Source organism: Cibotium barometz, chromosome 9, assembly GCF_041138505.1.
Source record: "Cibotium barometz isolate CiBa-2024 chromosome 9, ASM4113850v1, whole genome shotgun sequence".
NCBI lineage: Eukaryota > Viridiplantae > Streptophyta > Polypodiopsida > Cyatheales > Cibotiaceae > Cibotium > Cibotium barometz.
Genome location: NC_141054.1, coordinates 62,436,940 through 62,459,477, shown reverse-complemented (window position 1 = coordinate 62,459,477; position 22,538 = coordinate 62,436,940). Strand labels below are relative to the sequence as shown.

At 48.3% G+C, this 22,538-nt stretch overlaps 1 protein-coding gene across 2 annotated transcripts in view; it reads left to right on the top strand.

Moving 5' to 3' along the window:
• The window catches only part of LOC147635809 (uncharacterized), a 131,904-nt gene that overhangs the window by 17,519 nt on the left and 91,847 nt on the right, over positions 1-22,538 (top strand). The window contains exons 1-4 of one of the 2 annotated variants that reach the window (XM_086803237.1): positions 9,131-9,334; positions 9,710-10,133; positions 10,701-10,821; positions 10,934-11,019. In XM_086803237.1, coding sequence (XP_086659363.1) covers positions 9,238-9,334; positions 9,710-10,133; positions 10,701-10,821; positions 10,934-11,019 — 728 coding nt within the window. In that variant the 5' untranslated portion in view covers positions 9,131-9,237. Of the gene's footprint in view, positions 1-9,130; positions 9,335-9,709; positions 10,134-10,700; positions 10,822-10,933; positions 11,020-22,538 lie in introns of those variants that run through there. The other variant, XM_086803238.1, reaches the window with a different exon arrangement.

Sequence of the window (22,538 nt, the reverse complement as noted above, 5' to 3'; positions counted from 1 at the left end):
TGTCCTTCAAGGGAAGGCCTCACAAAGCGACCCCGTGATCAAGCAAGCATAGGTGCAGTAGTGGCGGCTGTGGTTATGGGAGGGCCAGGCCCTAGCAGAGGTTGACTGGGATCTGGGAGAGTGGCGGTGGCCACCAATGAATCCATCTCAGGGGCCGACGGCCCGACCCCTTTCTTCTCCTACAATGTGAGACTTGGCGAGCAGATTCTTGGGAGGATGTAGAGTAGACTCCCCACTTAGTGGCCGAGGTGGTATGCCCAGGGGATCTCCAGGGTGTTTTCAGGGTGTTTTTGCAGGCGTTCTAGAAGACCCTCTGGGCAAGTTGGCGTTTGCGGCGGATTTCCTACTTTCTCTTGCTGATTGCCCACAAAGGGCTTCTAGTTGGGAGCTGGCTGCGGTAGATAGGGCAAGAGGGGCTGTGTCAAGTATGTCAAGAAACAGAGGAGACATCGAAGCACTGCCTCGGGGGTTGTACACGCGCCCAGGACATGTGGAGGTGGGCTCTTGGGATTTTGGCTCATGTGGTACCCGAGCTAGGTCTGATCACTTGGGGTGCCTTCTGCTGGTGCAGTACGGTGGCAGGTCACTACCAGATCTTCGAGGTAGGGCCCCAGGACCCAGTATACTTCATCACATAGGGGACTTGGGGACCTATTGAGGGTATTCCGCAGCATATTATGGAGATGGATGCAGGCTCGCAAGAGCGGTCTCCAGCCTGGGAGATCATCAGCAGCATAGTGGGTTGGCTCATTTGGATGTCGCGCTGCATGCAGGTCCTTGGAGGCACCACACCCTCAATTGCGCAGACAATGGCTGACATCTGGAGTGAGATTATCCACACGCTCAGGGGTTAGTGGGATCAAATTCAGGGTGACTCCCGTGCTGGCCGGGAGAAGAGGAGGAGGTTTCTTCGTGACGTGGATCGACATGATCTCTGCTTCCAGCATACTTTGCAGGGCCTTCAGTGGCGTTACCCCCCCCCCCCCCCCCCCCCCCCTCCCCCCTTGTGGCTATTTGCCCACACCTAGTTGATTCCGCCCTGAGAGGCTTGTATATTTATTTTTGACATTGTGCAGGGCTGCGTCCGTTTTGTGATTGCAGCCCCCACCGGCTGGAAGGCTGGCCTCTTGTAATCATGTTCTCGAAGTAATATAATCAGCACTACTTTTCACAAAAAAAGATAGGAGCAGCAGCAGCAGCAGCACTCTTCAAGCCTACTCAGGGAGGAAGAATTGGGGCTGTAGCAGATTGAGCTTGCCTGTAGTTGTGCTGTACTTTGGGACAGCAAACTGTACCAGGTCATCTACACCTTTGGGCAGTGAGTTTAATGCAGCTCTTTAGGAGTAACACAAACTCAGAGGTCTAGAGGTGCCAAGCTGATAGTAGAAGAACTTTGGTATTGTATTTGGCTTGGTTTATGACCAGGCAGAAATATAGCTAGTTGCTTCTATATCTTCTCCTGTGCACAATCTATTTGCTAGTTTGCTTTATGGCTGTTTGAAGTAAAGAAAGTTTTGAATTCCTTGTCACCACTGCTATGTGATTAGTCCAGAATTTCCACCACATGTAATTCCGCTGTGTGAGCAGCCTGTGGGGCTAGGTCAGCTTTTCTAACATGGTATCAGAGCCCCGTTTGGTGATCTGGGGAGTTTGGATGGAAGATCACTAGCAAGGAAGCTTGAAGGTAGGAAGACCTCGGTGAGGAGATCCTGATTCAAAGGCTTTTGGGATTCTTGCTTCCACGTCTGGAGGATTGTACCCTTGCGGCAGGGAGGGAGAGGTTCAGGCAAGTATATGGCTTGTGGATATTTTATTACTCAGTTCATTGCCATGGCTACCAGGTACCAAATCTTGACTTTTGGTGAGGCGGGGAAGTTGGACGAAACCAATTACCTGCTTTGGAAGATGAAAGTGAAGAGCCACTTGGTGCCGAGAGAGTCATGGGAGATAGCGACATGGGTGGAAATGGTGCAGTGACAACACCGGCGATGCTGACTGCTCCAGTAGTGACGACACCTCCAGATCTGATACTTATGAGACCATGGCACATTTGAGATGCGGAGGCCTTGGCTATCATAGTGGGCATGATGACAGACAAGGTTTTATGACATATACATATGGCTGACACTTCTTTCGAGGCATGGACTATTTCATATGTGTTGAGCAATGAGGCGAGGATATTTGGAGACTGAGCTCTTTGGCATGGGCATGGATGAGGGAACTTCGGTGCAAGAGCACATAACAAAGATGAAGATTCTACGGAATCAAGTAACTGGCTGCGCTAGGTCAGACCTCGAGCTCGACCAGGATGGCGAGGCTATTGTTGGAGAGCTCCCTCTCAGAGCTATGGTAGTTTCTACACTACTGTAACTGTAGGACATAGAGCAGCACCGATTACTTTTGAGGAGTTAGTGCCTTTGTTGTTGCAGCAGGAAGCTCAGAAAAAGAGGCTGGAAGGTACCGACGATAAAGCCCTAACAACTTAGGACAAGAGCAAAGGTAAGGGTAAGGGTAGGCCTGGCAAAGGCAAGCCCAAATAGGAAAAGAAGACTGATGAAGGAGCAGACTCTTCAGAAGAAGACAACAAGAAGAAAAGGAAACATGAGGGAAAGTGCCACTTTGTGACCAACCAGGACATCATGTGAAAAGTGCAGGAAGAAAAAGGCTGATCAGAAAGGGAAGGGGGCCAGCTTAGGGTTAGAAGATCAGAAGAAAGGAGATCCTTATGTCTCAGAGGAGCTCTTCGTGGTTACCTCTTTGACTGTTGCTGAGGTGTGCTTTGTGGATCCGAAGGTTATAGTGAGGATGGCTGATATAGAGAGATGGTTAGTTGGGGAGATCCATATCTCAAATAGTGTTGGGTGGTCATCGGAGTGCTCAGCTGAGGACACTGACAAAGATGGGGCTTGATCGACAGGATCATAGTCTCCAAAGTCAGCAGAATGCTGGAAACCAGAGGAGTACATATCGAGGCATTTCTTCGAGATCCATGGTCTAGGTAATCTGGAGTTATGCTTGGGTTTTAACTGCTCAAGTGATTTGGTTGGTTGTGAACTATGCCAGATGCAGGACGAGTTGGAATAGACCCTCGCTTTGGTGGACCCCAGGTTGTCCACTCATGGAGAGGGGGGTAGTGGGAGGATGCTGGGAGCTACTGTCCTTAGATGTCATGATAGTGGAGCCCATGGAATCTCTTCAATGTGATATGCAAGTGTATGCAACAGGAAACGTTCTTCTGGGGCTATCCCTTGGACCTTTTTAACTCTTATGTCATTGCGTGGCTTTTGATCTCCAGTGATGTTTGGTTGCAGACACCTTTTTGCAGAGGGCGGTACGTTCTTGTGGGACTACTTTCTCGACTTCTTTGACGATGTTAGACAGCTTTGCCTTGGGCTTCTAAACCCATGAGATGATTGCCTTTGAAGGAGTTCTTCGAAGTCTTGCATGGAAGCTTTGCACAGTGGGGATGGAATGGTGACAATCATAAAACTCTTGGGCCCTAAGGAGGTTTTTTGGTATTGTGGTCTCCTCTTGCATTGTGTCTGGCAAGTTATGTGATGGGGTTTGGATGATGTAGGCTTGGACGCTTGATGGTGAGATTTTTTGGGATTCAAACCTTGATTTCTTCCCGTTTGGTACTTGATGATGTCAAGAAGTCCCCTGAGAACCCACTATGTCGTGGTGCTTTGGAGGATGGTGGTATTACCTTGGCTTTGGGAGTAGAAGGTATCTTAGATGATGAGGATAGGGGGTGAGCTCATAGTTACCTTCTTAAGTGAGGCGTGGGCACCTCGTTGCCCTTGGTGTTCTTCTCACAAAAGTTGATTGTAGATGTATCATTTGGGAAGCACATGGTTGCTATTCTCTTGTAATGAGTTGCCTTAGGATCACAAGTTCTTGTATTGTACTTGAAGGAGTCGCATACTAATGGTATATCAATTCTACCTACCTCACTAGTACTCTGCCCATATCATTCTAGAGGGTGTAGGGTTGAGGGTTACTTGGTGGAAATGTTTGTAAAACACCTTGAAGGAGAGCATGTTATCGATCATTTTTTGTGCTTGTGCCTTCCGTCCCTATACATGCAATTATACCACAAATCTTGCTAGGGGAACGATGCGGTCCTTGTCATCCTCCAAATCTACGAGTTGGGCCATGTTTATGGACTTTGCATAGGATTTATTGTTGCTTTTCTCTCAATTTTCTTGTTGCTTTTCTCTCAATTTTCTTGTTGTTTTTCTCTCAATTTTCTCCTTTTTGTACATTAGCTCAATTGACTATTTGATTGTAAGTATTTATTATATTAAGGGATACATTGGCGTGATGAGTTTGGGCATGTGATGAATTCATCCAGGTATATATTTTTGCCATATTAGCGGACATGCAAATTTCCATTTGTGAAATTTTCGTTTAAGTTATGGCCAGCTGATTTGTGATGATTCTTTCTATCTTCAGTGGTGCGTATGCCCTATCTGCTACCCTTAGTTTTGTAATAATTCTTTCTATCTTTTTTATTTTCATTTGGGAGAGACTAAAATGAATTAAATTTGGACTGTGGTTTGATTAGCCTTCTCCGTTAATTGCTGTTTCTTGTCTTCCGATGACCGGAAGAACACAGTTGTATTATTTTTTTTGTCTCATAGGCCGACTTTGGCCTCTCGTAGACGTTAATATCTCTCTCTCTCTCTCTCTCGTACTACGGGGTTTAGAGGGAGCTCCTATTTTCTTGGATGATGATCTCACGAGGATGCAGCTTGAGCATAGGAGGACTTGCATGCCACGAGTCTTACACGCGAGGAGAGAAGGCAAGAAGGCCTTCTATCGAGATGGTCGGGTCATCATTGATGGCCGGCCCATGGATTAGCGGTTTGGGGTCTATGGGACACAGACCAGGCCACTGACAGAGATACACATGGCAGTATGGAACTGTAATGGTTCACTATGGGTGCAGCCTGGACGACTGGAGCATGTTATGGTGGGGAGAGACATCATACTTCTGACAGAGACACATCAGAGCCCAGAGAGAGGGCTACCTCGAGTAGAGGGATTCCAGTGGGAGTCAGCATACAGGAGGACCACACGCCAGGGTACCTCGAGAGGGTCGGGGGGAGTAGCAGTCCTATTCAGACGGGAGCTACAGGGGAGACTGAGAGTGGTAGCACAGGATCCAGAGGCTAGATACATGTGGATCAGCTTACAGCTCTCACAGGACAGGGTTATATACATAGCTTTATGTTACTTTTCTCCATCAGGATCATCCTATGTCATTACAGAGGACATGCCACAGGAGGAGGAGACAGGAGCCTCGCCATACACTTGTCTGTCAGAGGAGATTATGCATTATTCTACACTAGGGGAAGTATTTCTTACGGGCGACTTCAATGCCCACACACAGAGCAGACAGTGTGAGGTGTATGACTATGATGACATGGAGATCCTCCACCCTGTGGATCCAGAGGAGATAGGGGCTAGTCGGGCATCAGAGGACACTGGACCAGATAGAGGACATTATGGGGACCACTTACTAGAGTTGGGAGCCAGGCATCGTCTCGTTATTTATAACGGGATGCTACAGTGGCCGGGATCAGGAGGGCTGACATGCTTTCCACATGGGGGTCATACACGGACCGGAGGCACGGTAGTAGACTACATTATGGGGTCTTTGGAGGCATCACAGCTTGTCACCTCATTCTCCATTCCACCTCGTCCTATTGGGGCAGATCATACGTACTTGGCATTTTCACTAGCCGGATCACCAGTATCACTGGCCCCCCACATACCGACGCCACACACTACCATCTACTTCACACATGACATGGCAGACATATACACTGGCAGAGTAGAGGATGGGCTCCTACTCATGGATCCCCTGGCACCTATGGATACCATTACAGCCCAGCTCGCATCACTCCTACACACGGCTGCATTACAGAGCTTCCCACATCGTGTACACTCAGGAGAGCCTGCGAGACCTGGGACTATGCCCCAGAACAGATGGTATGATGACGAGTGCAGAGCCCTATACTCACGGCTGCGCATACAGAGAGCCTTGGGAGCCATCACAGAGCAGGAGTCGAGGAGAGAGATGAGGAGACTTACTCGCCGCAAAAGGCGGGCCTTCGCAGAGATACAGGAGCTAGAGATCTTTCATTTCTTCATGAGTAGAGATAGCCCTGTCTCATGGCGGCACTTTAGAGAGCCCCGGACCCCGACACCTATTGCAGACCCACAGACATGGCACACATATGCAGAGGGACTATACCATGCCCCACAGCAGCCACCTATACCTCAGCCACAGGAGCCTCGACCTACCACAGCTAGCTTCTTTACCCACTCGATGGTACAGGAAGCTATCCGCCGCCTACAGCATGGACGGGCCGCCGACCATATGGGCCTGCAGGGTGAGCATCTCATATATGCAGTAGATTCTTTAGCTCCTTTTCTTGCACACCTGTTTAACAGGGCACTAGCAGAGGGTTTGCGTGCAGAGTGGACGATGCATACCATTGTGCCGATTCACAAAACAGGGGATATGCTCGATCCGAGCAACTACAGGACGGTTATGGTTGGCCACGTGCTGGCCAAACTGTATGGTGCAGTGCTGGAGCAGGAGCTTAGCTTATATGCTGAGCGAGCAGGTTTACGCTCATCAGGGCAGGCAGGCTTCAGGAGAGCTTTCTCTACCACCGACCATGTATTCACTTTGAGATGTATGATTGATCAGGCCAGAGTGAGGAAGAGAAAGCTCTATTGCTGCTTCGTGGATTTCCGCAAGGCATTTGACACAGTACCACGAGAGAGGCTCTTTCAGCGCCTGCAGTCTCTTGGCATACCAGCAGATATGACATGGGGCATCTATGCATTATATGAGCAGGTTTTTGGGCGAGTCAGATGTCCAGGAGGCATGTCCGAGACTATTGCTAGCACCATTGGTGTGAAGCAGGGATGCCCACTTTCCCCCACGCTATTTGGGTTATACATTGATGAGGTGGCTGACTTCATTACACGGGGAGGCGGAGATGGAGTTGATTTAGCAGGTACCTCAGTACATATTATGCTCTATGCTGATGATATTGTATTAGTGTCTGAGTCTCCAGGTGGTCTACAGCAGCATTTACATGCACTCCATGATTTTTGCACACAGAGGGGTCTTACTGTGAACCTTGGGAAAACCAAGGTTATGGTCTTTCATACATCGAGACAGGGCAGGAGTCAGCTGACATTTACTCTCGCAGGATGCCAGGTGGAGGTGGTGACATCATACGTGTACCTAGGGGTTACCTTCTCTGCAGCAGCCACACGCTTCACCATGGGTTCAGCAGCCAGAGCTAGATTGACACGGGGATATGCAGCATTGGCTATGCTAGAGAGACAATGCCACCAGGCGCATTTTCAGGAGCCCCGGACGAAGGGGTGGCTATTTGACACATTAGTCACACCGGCATTGATGTATGGAGCAGCGGTATGGGCGCCAGGCCTTGCTACCCATTGGTGGACACAGATAGAGAGACCACAGGCCCTCATGATGGCACGCATGATACGCAGCAAACCGTCAGTACCTCATGACATTATCCGAGCAGAGTTTGCTGCGCCTCCTATGATGGTAGAGGCCATATTTCAGACTATATGCCTGCTAGACAGATTCAGAGAGATGCCACAGGACAGATTGTCATACAGAGCTTTTGAGGCATCTAGACAGCTGGCTGAGGCAGGAGACAGAGGATCATGGTATGCACAGGTCACACATTGGTTCTCACAGCATGGCCTAGACATGGATCATCTACCACCATTCCAGTATGATAGGGATGCACCACATATCCGTCTCTCTCATAGTGAGAGGAACAGAGTATTGAGACAGGATCTATGGCAGCTCTATACACGAGAGACATGGATATCGCCTACACAGCCTCTTCCACCGAAGATGCTATACTACAGAGATCACTTCATGAGTATCACTGATGATGGATTTATAGAGAGGCCTAGATACATGGAGGGCTTTTTATCACACGGCTCCCGAGTGGCTATTGGTCAACTCAGAGTTTCATCACACCGATTGGAGATTGAGACTGGCAGAGCAGCACGGATCCCCCGAGAGGAGAGGGTATGCAGATTGTGCAGAGAGGAGGTGGAGAGTGAGGAGCATTATGTATGCAGATGCAGAGCATATACAGCCATCAGAGAGAGATATCCCATTCTATTCAGAGAGCCACGTTCCCTACGCCAGATCTTTGAGGCAGCAGACCAGCGCATACTGGGGAGATACATTCTAGACATACAGCGCCACAGAGAGACATTATTACAGGCTCAGACAGCTCCAGAGGGGGGGAGACAGACACAGATTACTGCATTTTTTCAGAGATCCATCCCCCTCCCAGCCCCTACACGGCAGGGAATTACTCTCCAGAGAGCAGAGACACTTAGAGCCCGCAGGAGACAGAGGGCACCTGGCTTTCGGACACCACGCCTATACCAGAGAGAGATGACAGAGATCAGAGCTCAGTTTCACAGAGAGGGTGCGGAGCGACTGGCTCGCTTCAGAGCACACCCAGGCATGTTCTTCAGGGAGCTGTGGACACCCCCTTCACTGATGTATACCATTCTATACCCCCAGTATGGTACAGGATGGAGCTAGCTAGGTTGCATATCATGATTGTATACTCCATGCATATAGCTTTGCATTTTTCTCCTAGTAGTAGAGCTCCATCCCCCGCACACCCAGATTCAGCTTTTTTTTTGTTCAGTACTTTTTCATTTTGTTGGGATGACAGAGGATACCCCATACAGGTACTCCGATTTGTCTCATAGGCCGAGTTCGGTCTTTTGGAAGACGTTAATAAAATCTTTCTTTCTTTCTTTCTTTCTCTCTCTCTCTCTCTCTCTCTCTCTCTGGCCTTTTGAAGTTACAACCATAGTGTATCAGATGTCATATGGTTGTAACTTTGGTCTCATAGGTCACTTTGGCCTTTTGAAGACGTTAATATAACATTTCATTTCATTTCATTTCTCTCTCTTCGCCCCCCCCTTTCCCCACCTGCCCCTGCGTCTCTCTCTCTCTCTCTCTCTCTCTCTCTCAGGTGGAGGAAACCGACATTGGATCTTGTGGACCCTGCACGAGCTGCTTTGGACCTACCTCGCTCGAGAGGAGTTACCTCGGACCGAGCCTCTGCACTCTAGTGTGCCCGACGCCCTCGACCCCCCCGTCGGCCACGATCACCTCATCAGCTCCAGATCCAGGACATGCTCCACCGCCATCGAGCTACCTTTCCACGTGACATAGTTGAGGGAGACCTCTCGGCCATACTCGTCAACCCCATGCTTGACATTTTGGAGAGTGGTATACCATCTACTCGGAGCTGATGTTGCTCCCATATTTTTATGTTCTTAGTATTCCATGACGAGTTTCCATGGACAGTTTTGTATTACCCCAGTGAGATAGCTATATTTATGTTTTCATTTTGTTTTATTTTCCATTCCATGATGAGATATGCCATGGACATTATTGTACCACTTTGGTCTCATAGGCGCATTGGGTCTTTAGTAGACGCTTAATATATCTTTCTTTCTAGTGTGGTGTCATTGTGCAAAGTTTCATTTTCAGCATTGTCTTTGTCTTGTGCTGTTTCCATTTCATAACTGTTACGAGTGTTAAATATTTGCGAGACGGTGCTCAAAGAGCGCTCACATTTGATTGGGTGAATTACACTGGTAGGTGGCCTAGGAAGCCCAAGGGAGTGGCATATATGTTGGACACACGCCCGCTTCAACGGAAGAAGCTGTCTCCCCAAGCTCAACAGAACAAACCTCCATGTAGAAAAAAGGCTTGGCAGAGGTTTTTGTGGCCAAACATTGAAGGAAGAGAGCAATGGATCAAGCATACATGAAGATGGCCATGATGTTAGTGCAAGGAGCTTGCACGATGATAATGATGTCTATGGTGATGTCAGAAAGAGCTTACAGGATGACCATGACGTCAGAAAGTCCAAAAATAGTGCAGAATGCCATGTGGAGACTGTCTCTTGGAGAGAGCGACGAATCATGGCCAGCATTCTGGTAGAAGCCAGCCCTCAGAACGTGTGGGAAGTCTTGACAGATTATGAACGGCTCAGCGAGTTCATCCCTAACCTAGTTTGCAGGTGAGTTTTGTTGTTAATATGCAGCACACATGCTTTCACAACACATGTTTCACTTAGCAAGTACGCCTATTGGCATTGGCATATGTCCGATAATGAACTAGAATAATGCATGCCCTTATGCCTTATGAGCTATAATATGAGCTCAAGGATGTTCTCATTGCAACACAAGATTCACTTCACAGATACACATTTCAGCATGCTAGATCACAACACATGTTTCACTTAACAAGTACACCTATTGGCATTGGCATGTGTCCGATAATGAACTAGAGTAACACATGCCATTATGCCTTATGAGCTGTAATATGAGCTCAAGGCAACACAAGATTCGCTTCACAGATACACATTTCAGCATGCTAGGTCACAACACATGTTTCACTTAACAAGTACACCTATTGGCATTGGCATGTGTCCGATAATGAACTAGAATAACAGCTCAAGGATGTTCTCATTGCAACACAAGATTCACTTCACAGATACACATTTCAGCATGCTAGGTCATTATTGTCTACAATGCATGTCCGATTTTAAATTTTTAACATATCTGTAAGTTTGTGATGGTGTCAGTGAGAAGATCCCCTGTCCATATCCCGGGCGTATATGGTTGTTACAACGGGGAATGCAGAGAACAATGTATTGGAACATCGAAGCCCGTGTTGTATTGGATTTGGAAGAGTTTCCAAACCAGGTAAAGCGCACTTCTCCTTTATGGAGTTTTTTAGTTCAATTTATGAGATTGCCTAGAACTTTAACAGATATCCTTTGTTAAGTACGGGGGTTTGATTTTCTACGATCTACAGGAGACAGGCAGTGAGCTCCACTTCTCTATGGTTGATGGTGATTTCAAGCGATATGAGGGTAAATGGTATCTGCAGACTGGTCCAAGGTGCAATAGTAGTCTCTTTGGTGCCATATTTTGTAACTAAATAGAACTGTGTAATTGGTACTAATTTGACATGCCTAGCAGTTTGATAACTGCTTGGCTCTTTCCTTCCAAACAAGCTTGAATTGTTTTTGCAAGATGTCACATGCATCATCCCCAACATGGATGCATGTGCCAATTTCGGGGAACTATAAGAAAGGAAGAATAATATATTAAATGTCTACAAAACACTTGAAGGGTATAGAATGAGTATATGTATTCACGGATAACTGGATGCGAGAACCATGAAAAAAAAGGAAAAAGTCTGCCAAAGAAAAAGTCGCCCATGTAATATGTGGACCTGTATGTTCTGGCATTTACCAGTCGACCATGTCCATTAGCTCTAGTCGGCCTGTTTATCAGCTCCAGTCGGCCAGCATTCCCTCACTATAAATAGTGGGTGCTGGCCTCTCTTGTTTCACTCAGTCTTGTACATATTTTGCTCCCTCACTTATGAGACTTGTAGTGTCTCTTGCTTGGGACTGTTTTGCTTCAGTATATTCAGCATAGTTTTCTCCATATCTCTCTCTCTCTTGCACTCTCTGTTGCACATTCTAGTGCCACTCTGCTTCCGCGCTGTGCACTCTTTCAATTCGAACTCAACCGAACCTTAGTAAGTATGATGGTAAGCGTGATCATTTAGCTGTTAATCAGTTTATTCATCAATTTACTGCTGCTCATTTTCCTTCAGCTAGGATCATTGATTCTCAAGATAGAGTCCACGTAGCAACTCCCCACCTTACGGGTGAGGCAATCACTTGGTGGCAGCATTGGTCTAGTCTTCATACAGACCCAACCACAGGTGTCACAACTTTTCGCTGGGATACCTTTGTCCATGACCTTAAGACTAGATTTCTCCCTCCCTAGTATTTGACCAACTTGGCAGATGAGTTCTATGGACTCAGACAGAACGGGTCACCTGTGCTTCAGTTTTCTGGTAAGGTTATAACTTTAGCACAACAGTTAGGGTTATCTGAGCAGGCCAAGATGGATCAATTCATTCGCGGATTAGATTCTAACATTAGGTTCACAGTTCGTAACTTTGAACCCAGCACATATGATCGGGCTTTGACTGTGGGTCAAAATGAAGAAATTAACGGAGGCAAGCCTAAGCAACGGTAGTCTAGTACCAAACCCCAGCAATAGCAATTAGCTGCGCAGCCAGGGAAAGGTAATGCATCTTCTAAAGATGTTAATAAGGACAGCAATTCTAGCTCTAGTTCAGAAGGTAAGAAGGATAAGGAATCTAAGCCTAAGAAAACCCCTGAGGAAAAGGCTAAAGCAGGTATCACTGGAGGCTATCTTCCTCCAGAGGACCAAAGGAAGTACTAGTCAGAGAACATATGTTTTTTCTGTCATGCCATTGGGCATGGTAAGAAGGATTGCTAGAAATGGCAAGCGGAGTAAGCCTCCAAAACACCTTCTTCTACAATTGCCACAACATCTCTTGCTCCTCTTGTAACATGCGGAAGCTTCGGAGAAGAATCGGTAACTTCAATACTCAGAATTCAGCACTCTTTTTGCGACGGAAATTAACGCACAAACTGAAAGGGGAAGTGCAGAAAATAGAGAGAGAGAGGGAGAGATGGAGAGGCATAGTCACAAGGGACGGGGGACGGTGACGGGGACGGGGACGGGGGACGGCCATAAGTAGGGAACGGGGACGGGGGAGGGAACGACACTCAAAAAATACTTTTTTTAAAAAATTTTCTACTCTACACTTATTCTACTTTGGAAGTACATCAAAATGAGCACAAATTTACACTAAAATGGTAAGCTTTTGAGTCATATTAATAATTAAGTAGATACAAAATGAGTCATGACTCAAGAGTCAGGAGTCGGGACTAAGCCTTAAGAAGGCAGAATACATGGATGGACTCAAATGAGTCAATGATAAAAAAGTGCTGAAGACTAGAGGCTAGAGGCTAGAGCTAAGTAGAAAGGCCCATGAATCATGATCCATGAATGATCATCCACGTGAAGTGCTCGCCTCATGGTCATGGGTAGCTTGTGCCAAAGAAGCATCAAGCTCATCCTCAGTCTCATCCTCACTGGCATGCTGCTCTTGCACCTCATCCTCTTGCTGCTCTTCTTGTTGACTCATCTCCCACTCGGTGAAGGAATCTGCCTTCTTGGTCATGCTCTTGCAAAGCATTCGCAAGTTCGTGCTGACGAAGACAAGGTCATTGGCACGCTCTACCCCGAGTCGGTTTCTCTTCCTAGAGGCAATGTGGTTGTAGGTACTCCAAAGTTGCTCCAAGCAAGAGGAGCTGACGGCCTGGCTAAGTATGCGGATGGCAAGCTGCTGCAGCTCCGGTCCATCTGAACCAAAGTCCTCCCACCATAGAGTAGCACCAACTTTGGAGCGGTCGACCTGTGCATCATGACAGCCATAGGAGCCATGAAATGATGTGTACATCGAAAGTTGGTCCCTGATCTTGCGCCTAACCGATGCATCAGGCACAAGACGATCCAAGATGATCCTCCCTCCAGCGCTCACCTCCCGGTCGCTCTCCTGCTTGTTGCCTTGGAATTCTGGGTCCACCACATAAGCTGCTGCATGCAATGGAGAGTAGTAGGAATTCAACCTTTCTAGACACAAGGCATGGATCTCCTCGTATCTGTCTTCGTCAGGCACGAAGTCTTTCAACTTCTCTATCATGCGATCCATGGCCTCGTAGACCTTGCCTATGCATGGTTGCATAGCGTCTACAATCCTCAATAGGTGGACTATGGGCCTCACCATAGCATCTGTGGTCTTCACACGCTCCCACCAAGAGGCGTCATCCGCCCGTAGCCTACACTCTTGGCCAGTGTTTGTATGGGACTCTTGCGTGGCGACAAACTCGTCGCGAAGGAAAAGCCCCCTCAAAGCACCGCTATAATCCTTCAACCGGCCCAACATGAGAAAGTTGTAGGCAAACCGGGTGTCGGAATATTTGAGGAGAGAGAGACAGGACCTCTTGTTGAACTCATGCCGAAGTCTTTGGTGGTTGAGGACAAAGGAGACCATGGTGTTGGCCTCCTCAATGAGCGGGCTGATCCATGGTAATGCCCCGATGTCCTTGAGGAGGTTGTTTAGGCAATGAGCCATACAAAAGGACACTGTGACATGTCCATACATACCTTGGAGAATAGCTCCCGCCCCCTATTGGAAGGCTCCCCATCCGCAACAAAGCCCACTACATGCTCGGGACCAACAATCTCCATGGTGGTAGCCCGCTCCGCCGCAAGCACATCCGCGCTCTTCCCAGTGTCGGATGCATCATGAGATGAGATGAAGTACATCTCTCCGCGGGAATATGCAACTATGCCGTGAATACTCCTCTTGCGGGTGTCACTCCATCCATCCACAATGAGGGAGACTCCGTTCCTCTCCCATTGCCGCTTTGTGTTGTCGACCGCTTGCTCTACGATGCGCTTCTTCTTCTCGAGCAATGTAGTGCGCAAGCTCTCGGATGAGGGGGGCATATAGGTTGAGCCATACTCCCCAATCTTCTTAACCATGACCTTGAAGTATTCCAACCTATTCAAGAAAGTAATTTACTAATGGGAAGGGGACTAGGATGATGAAAACATGAATGATGAATTGGCAATGATCGATTGCACTTACCTAGCCGCTTGAAAGGCAATGTGGTCGTGGAAGAAGAAGCGGGCCACCGCCATATCCACCTCCTCCTTCAACTTGGGGTTCCAATTCTCCCCAAGTGTAGATTGTCGCCGTGGGCCACGTAACGATTGAGAGGCCGTGGAGATGGAGGGTGCCGGTGTCGTGGATGGAGTAACATTCCGACTTGATGGTGAAGGTGATGGTGTGCATGATCCCGATCCACCACATGACTCCATTGTAGAGGCTTGAGTTCCTCTCCCCATCGTCGCGCAGGATCCACGGCCACTCGTGGTGTCCTTCTTGTCGCTTCGACCGCTTCGTAGACGCTAAGCTTGTCAAGAAGTTCCCGTCTCTTCTCGGGCGTGACATTCATGCAAAACCTCACCTCATGCCCACTCTCATGCAAGAGGTGGGCTCGCACTTTGTCGGCGCCACCCGTTCGCCGGTACGGGCAAAGCTTGCATACCCATGGCCGAGAACCGCCTCCATGAACGGATGTGGTGTAGTTAACCTCCTCCCACCATGTCCATCCCGTTGTCCTTCTACGAGAAGCCCCGGCACGTGAGGAGGATGAGGAATGAGAGAGAGAGAGAGAGAGAGCCTAGAGGCTTGGAAGTTGGAAGAGTCAAGACTCAAGAGGCTTGAGAGAGAGAGAGAGAGAGAGAGAGAAATGAAATGAAATGAAATGTTATATTAACGTCTTCAAAAGGCCATAATGACCTATGAGACCAAAAGTTACATCATGGTGGATCTGATACAATGTCTGGATTAAAAAAAAAAAACCCAGAAAATGAAAAATAAAGATGATACTACAGGCACCTAGAAAATGAAACTGGAAATGGAAGGTAAACAGAAACCCTTATAGGGTGTGAATATAGTGAGGGGGGGGGTACGCTATGGAGGTGAGTGGAATATAGTGAGGGGATACAATATCATGTGGGACGGAGGGGTACACTATGGAGAGAGAGAGAGAGAGAGAGAGAGAGAGAGAGAGAGAGTCTAGATTCTAGAATCTAGATAGTAGGGCGGTGGCCCGCGGGCCTTGTGTGAGAGCTTAGAGCTTGGAACTTGGAAGTTGGAAGAGAGAAGAAGCTTGAGCCTTGAGAGTTGTGAACTTGTGTGTGCTTGTAGCCTTGTAGAGGCTTGTTCTTATATAGATAGGCAAGAGAGAGAGAGAGGAAAGCCTCAAGGGCGAGAGGGCCAAGCTTCAAAGAGCCAACAGCCATAAACGGTTAGAAACGGGAAGTGCAATGGCCAAAAACGGCAGGTGCAATGGCAAAAAACGACGAGCAACGGCTCTCTGCCGTCCCCGCACAGTGCCGTCCCCGTCCCTGCGCCGTCCCCATCCCCATCGCCATCCCCTGTGAGAAACGTGACGTGGGGGACGTCCGTCCGTCCCCGTCCGTCCCCGTCATTGGTCCGTCCCGAATCGCCGTCCCGGCGTTCCAAGCTGCCGTCCCCTCCGTCCCCTGTGACTATGTGGAGAGGACACAGTATTGGGTCCCAATTACCCTCTGTAGGGCCCCCACCACGGATGGTGTATTTGCTTTATTAGAATGATATGAATCTGAAAAGAAAATACAGAATTCTTGACCTTTCTTGGCTAGAAAATCCCTGCCCTTGACCTTTAGTTCTCACCCCTTTGCTTGGCAACTCCCTTGGCTTGTCTAGCCCTTGATTTGCTTGAGCTCTTGGTGAATAATGAGATGATTGAATGGGAACATGGGCTAGGCTATTTATACTACTCAATATGAGCAGTCGGCCAGTATACATCCAGGCAGCTAGCCTAAAAGTCCCACGACTTGTGAAAATCCAGCAATAAATGCTAAATTAAATCCCAAAAAATGCTGCGCTTTTCCCTACAGGCTGAGAAGGTGATGCGCTTGAATTCCAATGGCTGGGCAAGGCCTTTGCACACATCCCAAGGGCTGGGCAGCCTGTATGGGCTGCCCCATACTTGTCCTACAGCCATGTAAAGGCTGTAAACTCCTGGAATTTGCCTTTTTTTTGCCCGAGGGCTGTCCTACAGCCCCTCCATGGCTGGTGGGTTCAGCCTGGGCCTTCCTGGTCCTCATGGGGGTGGTTTCACACCATTCCCATCCCCACACTAAGATCCGGGGTAGCCCTATGGGTTGGCCCCTTGTTCTAAACACTAACTACTCAGTGATCTGGCATCAGGTACCATACCAGATACACAGAATCACTGACATCATTCTAGAGGAAGACTCATAGTGCGGACTGGCACTGTTTCATGTGCAAGACAATGCACACCTTACCTTGGACTCATGTGCATGACAATGCACACTTGACCTCGGACGACTGAGATGGATCCCTGGCTGACTCGTCCCGGACTGGGCTCACATGGGACCAGTTCACCATCCCAGATCCTGCACCTTCTGTACAGAAATGTCTACGTGGCATCCAAGTGCGGGATGCACGTGACATCCCCTTCTGCTTAACTTGACGGAAGATGCATAGCCTCCAAATCATCCGTCAATAACGCCGGATAGTCTTCGAAAAACTCTTTGTCGAGCCATACCGCTTCATGGGTTCCTCGGTCCTGAAACTTTGTGAGGAATTGTCGTAGTCTTCGGCCTGAGCCATGCTTGAAACGGTGCAGAAGGATCTGTTCTGGAACCATAACTTCTGCTTCATCCACAATGTCTGGTTCCGCTTCGTCTTTGACCTCTGAAGGGGTTGGACCTGACCAATTGACATGAAATACATCGTGCATAGTCCAACTCGGAGGTAGCTTTAACTGCATAGTCACCTCATTAATCTCTTTCCTGATGGGAAAAGGTCCGAAGCTCCTGAAAGACAACTTTGGGCATCGCTTGCCCACCTGCTTCAATCTTTGCTTCATAATCCGAAGATAAACCCAATCCCCTTCCGAAAACTTCATATCTCTTTGGTCTTTATTGGCCTATGGAGTGCAGGCCTCTTGCTCTTAGCCAATCTGTCTTTTACTGACTCTAAGATCTCGTGGTAAGACTTCGTCACCTCGTTCGCCTCCGGTATTGAAGACCAAGTCCTGGTTAACAACGACTGGAAAGGTCTTTCAAACGCTGCCTCATATGGAGTCATGCCAATAGCTGAAGAAAAAGTATCATTCAAAACAGCTAGAACTAAAGGCAAATACGATTCCCACTTACCTTACTGATCGTGGACATAACACTTCAGCACATCAAAGGCCAACTGGTTGTATATCTCTGTCTGGCCATCCGTCTGTAGGTGGAATGCACTGGAAAAATTTAACTTAGTACCAAAATTATCAAACAATGCCCTCCAAAAATGACTGGTAAACTTGGCATCTGGGTCTGACACTAAGGTTCTAGGAATCCCGCCAATCAGGTACCTATGCCGAATGAACAACTGGGCAACATCCTCGGCAGTCACATTGGCCCTGCAAGGAATAAGCATAACAAATTTGCTAAACCTATCAACAATAGTTAAGCACTGCGTATTACGCTTACTCGGACTGGGAGGCAGACCCATCTTTCTTCTTGACAAATAAGATCAGTGCTGCGAATGGCGACACGCTGGGGCGGATGAAGCCGGATTGCAACAATTCTTGGAGTTGGCGGTCCAACTCCGATTCCATTGCCTTGGAAAGGCGATACGGAAACTTGCTCGGGGGTTCTGAGCTTGGGAGGAGAGCTATCTTGTGGTCTTCCGGTCTGGACGGGGGGAGCTGGGGAGGGAGGCTATCCCGAATAAAAATCTTTTGAAATTTTTCATGGAGAACCAAGTACTTCTCGAAAGCACTGGCCACCGTCTGGGCTGTCTGGATGTAGATCATCGCACACTGTGTGCCTTTCCTGACTGCTCGCTTAGCCTGTAAGTGGCTTATGATCGGAAAGTTCGGAATTCCTGGCTCACACTTAATGGTCATTGGGGCGTTTGACACATTCCGATTGATCTGGAACGTGTGCTTGTCCCACCTGACATCAGGAAGAAACTTGTGAAACCACCGAATACCCAAAATTATGTCTGCTCCTACAAGAGTGGCCACCATAAAATCACGCACAAACTCTATGCCTTGAATCACTAACTTAGCACCTAGAGCTTCATACTTGACGCTCGTTGTCATGCCTGTGCTAAAACCCTCAACTTGTTTGTCCATTGAAGTCAGATCGAAACGGGCACGCCTAGCGGCCTGTTCCGTGACCACATCCTCCGTGTTGCTGCTGTCAAACAAGACGATGACTCTCTGGCCACCTATGTAGACTCTCTGGCCACCTATGTAGCCAAAGGACTTGAGCAATTCGCTGCTCTCATATTCTTGGTCATGGGCGCCCTTCTGCTTATCTTCGAGCTCCTGGCTAATAATTGCTCGAACTGAAGCACCGGAGTTTGAAGAACTAGGGGTAGCTGCTGGGGTCTGTGTGGGCGCGGAGCTCACCACGGAAGCTGTGGAGGCGGCGGCGGCGGGCTTTGGAACCTTCTTCGGACAATCCCGAGAAGTATGTTCCTTTGTATGACAAAAGAAACATCTACCCTCCTTGTACTGAGAAAGCTCCTCAGCACTCAACTTGTCACCTGTCTTGCCTGCCTCCGGTTTTTGGTCAGGAGTAAGCTTAGACGCATTGTTCGAGTTCTTGGAGCCAGAGGCTCCCGGGCTCTGTCCTGGGGAAGACCCCGTCTGGTTTTGGCTTTTGCCCCCTGAGGCGGTAGCCTTGGGAGAAGCCGACTGGGAAGTCTTGGGCTTGCCACCATTATGTTTCATTTCTGCACTCCGCGCAAGCGAGAGTGCGTCCTCAAAGGTGGCTGGCCTAAACATATGCACCTCCCATTGGATTTGCGTGTCCAGGCCATACAAAAACTGCCCTTTCTTGTCCGTATCAGATAAGCCTAATTGCAGACATAAAGTCGAAATTCTATTGGCAAACTGAAGGATTGGTTGCGCGTTCTAACGCGCTCGTCTTCGAGTCGCTCAAGGTAGTGGGGCGGTAGAAACCGCTACTTAAGGTTGCGGACAAACTCGTCCCACACATAAGCTGCCATACCTGCTCTGGTGTGGGCATGAGTCCACTGAGTCCACCAAGGAATGGCCTCACCTTCCAAGTACCAACTGGCTAAGATCACTTTGTCAGTATCTGTTTTTCTAACTGCGGAAAAGTAAGCTTCAAATTGATGTAACCATGAATAAAGAGTTGTGGGATGGAGTTTACCATTATACTTACTGAAGTTCATTTTCTCGAGAAAATGATTCGAGGGCGCCGTCGGTGTCAATCTGGCGTCCAATGCTTTGAGGTAACGCTCGTGTTCCACACGTCACATGGCTTCGTCTTCTCGTTGTCGGATCTCCAATTGACGAATCTGCAACTCAAGCAAAGAGCTTGGCTGCGGCTGTGACCCTGCTAGAGGGTCCCTGTGACGAGGATCTGGAATCTGGGATACGGAAGGAGAGGGAGGAGGAGATGGAAAACGTGACGCTCGAGAGCGGGTACGCTCTTCCAGAGCCAAGATCTGTGCCTTCTGCTCATCCAACTTGGCTGTCTGTTCTGCGATTGCTCGCATCATCTGTTGGAACATGTCTGTGACACTCAAGCCTGGTGCCCTAGCTGGGCTGCCTGGTGCACTCTGGTCCCATGGTTCTTGGTCTCTCTCGTTGTCAAAGCTTGCCATAGCAGGAAAATGCACTTCCTTTCCGGAATGCAATCTGACCATCCACTATTTGTGTGGGAGACGTCCGGAGGCTAAAAACCAACCGTCCTTCGAGGGACAGGAGTCACTCCGAAAGGGGTAGTCCACCGGCGTCTAAAAACCAACCACACGAGTGAGAAAAAAAAATTCTGGTTTCTTTGCTGAATCTTTGTACTTGAAGTAGGCTCTAATACCACTGTAATATGTGGAAGCTTCGGAGAAGAATCGGTAACTTCAATAGTCAAAATTCAGCACTCTTTTCGCGACAGAAATCAACGCACAAACTGAAAGGAGAAGTGCAGAAAATAGAGAGAGAGAGGGAGAGATGGAGAGGACACAGTATTGGGTCCCAATTACCCTCTGTAGGGCCCCCACCACGGATGGTGTATTTGCTTTATTAGAATGATGTGAATCCGAAAAGAAAATACATAATTCTTGGCTGGAAAATCCCTGCCCTTGACCTTCAGTTCTCCACCCCTTTGCTTGGCAACTCCCTTGGCTTGTCTAGCCCTTGATTTGCTTGAGCTCTTGGTGAATAATGAGATGATTGAATGGGAACATGGGCTAGGCTATTTATACTACTCAATATGAGCAGTCGGCCAGTATACATCTAGGCAGCCAGCCTAAAAGTCCCCCGACTTGTGAAAATCCAGCAATAAATGCTGAATTAAATCCCAAAAAATGCTGCGTTTTTCCCTAGAGGTTGAGAAGGTGATGCGCCTGAAATCCAATGGCTGGGCAAGGCCTTTGCACACATCCCAAGGGCTGGGCAGCTTGTATGGGCTGCCCCATACTTGCCCTACAGCCATGTTAAGGCTGTAAACTCTTGGAATTCGCCTTATTCTTGCCCTAGGGCTGTCCTACAGCCCCTCCATGGCTGGTGGGTTCAACCTGGGCCTTCCTGCACACCATTCCCATGCCCACACTAAGATTTGGGGTAGCCCTTTGGCTGGCGCCATGTTCTAAACACTAACCACTCAGTGATCTGGCATCCGGTACCATACCAGATACACAGAATCACTGACATCATTCTAGAGGGAGACTCACAGCGCAGACTGGCACTGCTTCATGTGCAGGACAGTGCACACTTGACCTTGGACTCATGTGCAGGACAATGCACACCTGACCTCGGACGACTGAGATGGATCCCTGGCTGACTCGTCCCGGACTGGGCTCACATGGGACCAGTTCACCACCCCAGGTCCTGCACCTTCTGTACAGAAATGTCTACGTGGCATCCAAGTGCGGGATGCACGTGACACCTCTAGCCTTGCCTACTACCATAAACGCAGTTCAGCTTTTATCTTCTATGTATCCTATGCCATCCGTGGTATTTCATGCTAAGCAGGAGGGTGAGAGCGATGCTGCACAGAAAAGCCTCATCCGAGCTTATGGCTCTGCCAAGGGCCGCCAGTTTGTAGTCCTATTTGACATGGGCAGTTTTGAGGACGCAATCTCTCCCCGGTTGGCTACCAAAATGAGCTGTACATTAGTGCCATATCATTTGGATGTGGACAAGTTCACACCTGGTCTCCGCACCCACATATCTCAAAAGGCATAAGAGTTTGCCTTTGTAGTTCAAAAGGCATCATTCCAACGAGATTTCATTCTCGCCTCTTTTGGGGTGTGACATGATATTAGGAATCCAATGGTTCTGTCATAATGAGCCTATTCTCGATTGGGGACAGGACACTTTTACTATCTGTAAAGGTTTTCCTGAGCCCGTCATGATTCGTGGGGATAGAAGCATTCTTGGCATTCTGTTGATTTCTCATCTCCAGGCCCGACGAGCTATCCGCAGAGGGAAGCGGAAGGAGCATTGATTTATGTTCGTCCTTAGACAGCCTCTACCTCTTCGATAGTGGCTATCTCATCTTGATCTCCAGTCCCATAGTTAGCAGACCTCCTATCTAGACATCAGGACATTATGCTTAGGGACGATCTTCCGCCCATTCTCCCTCCATCCCGTCTTGAGGACCTTCATATCGATTTGGTCCCTAGATTAGAACCTCCTAGGAGGTTCACCTATCTTTAGAGGGCGAGCTAGAAAAGTAGTTATCTGAGCTCCTCCGAGTCAGATTCGTTCGGCCATCTTCCTTACCATTTGCTGCACCCATCCTATTTGTCCAAAAGAATGACAAGTCTGCACACCTTTTTGTAGACTACAATGCATTAAACAAATTCACCATTAAGAATAAGTTTCCTATGCCAAGGATTGAGTACATTT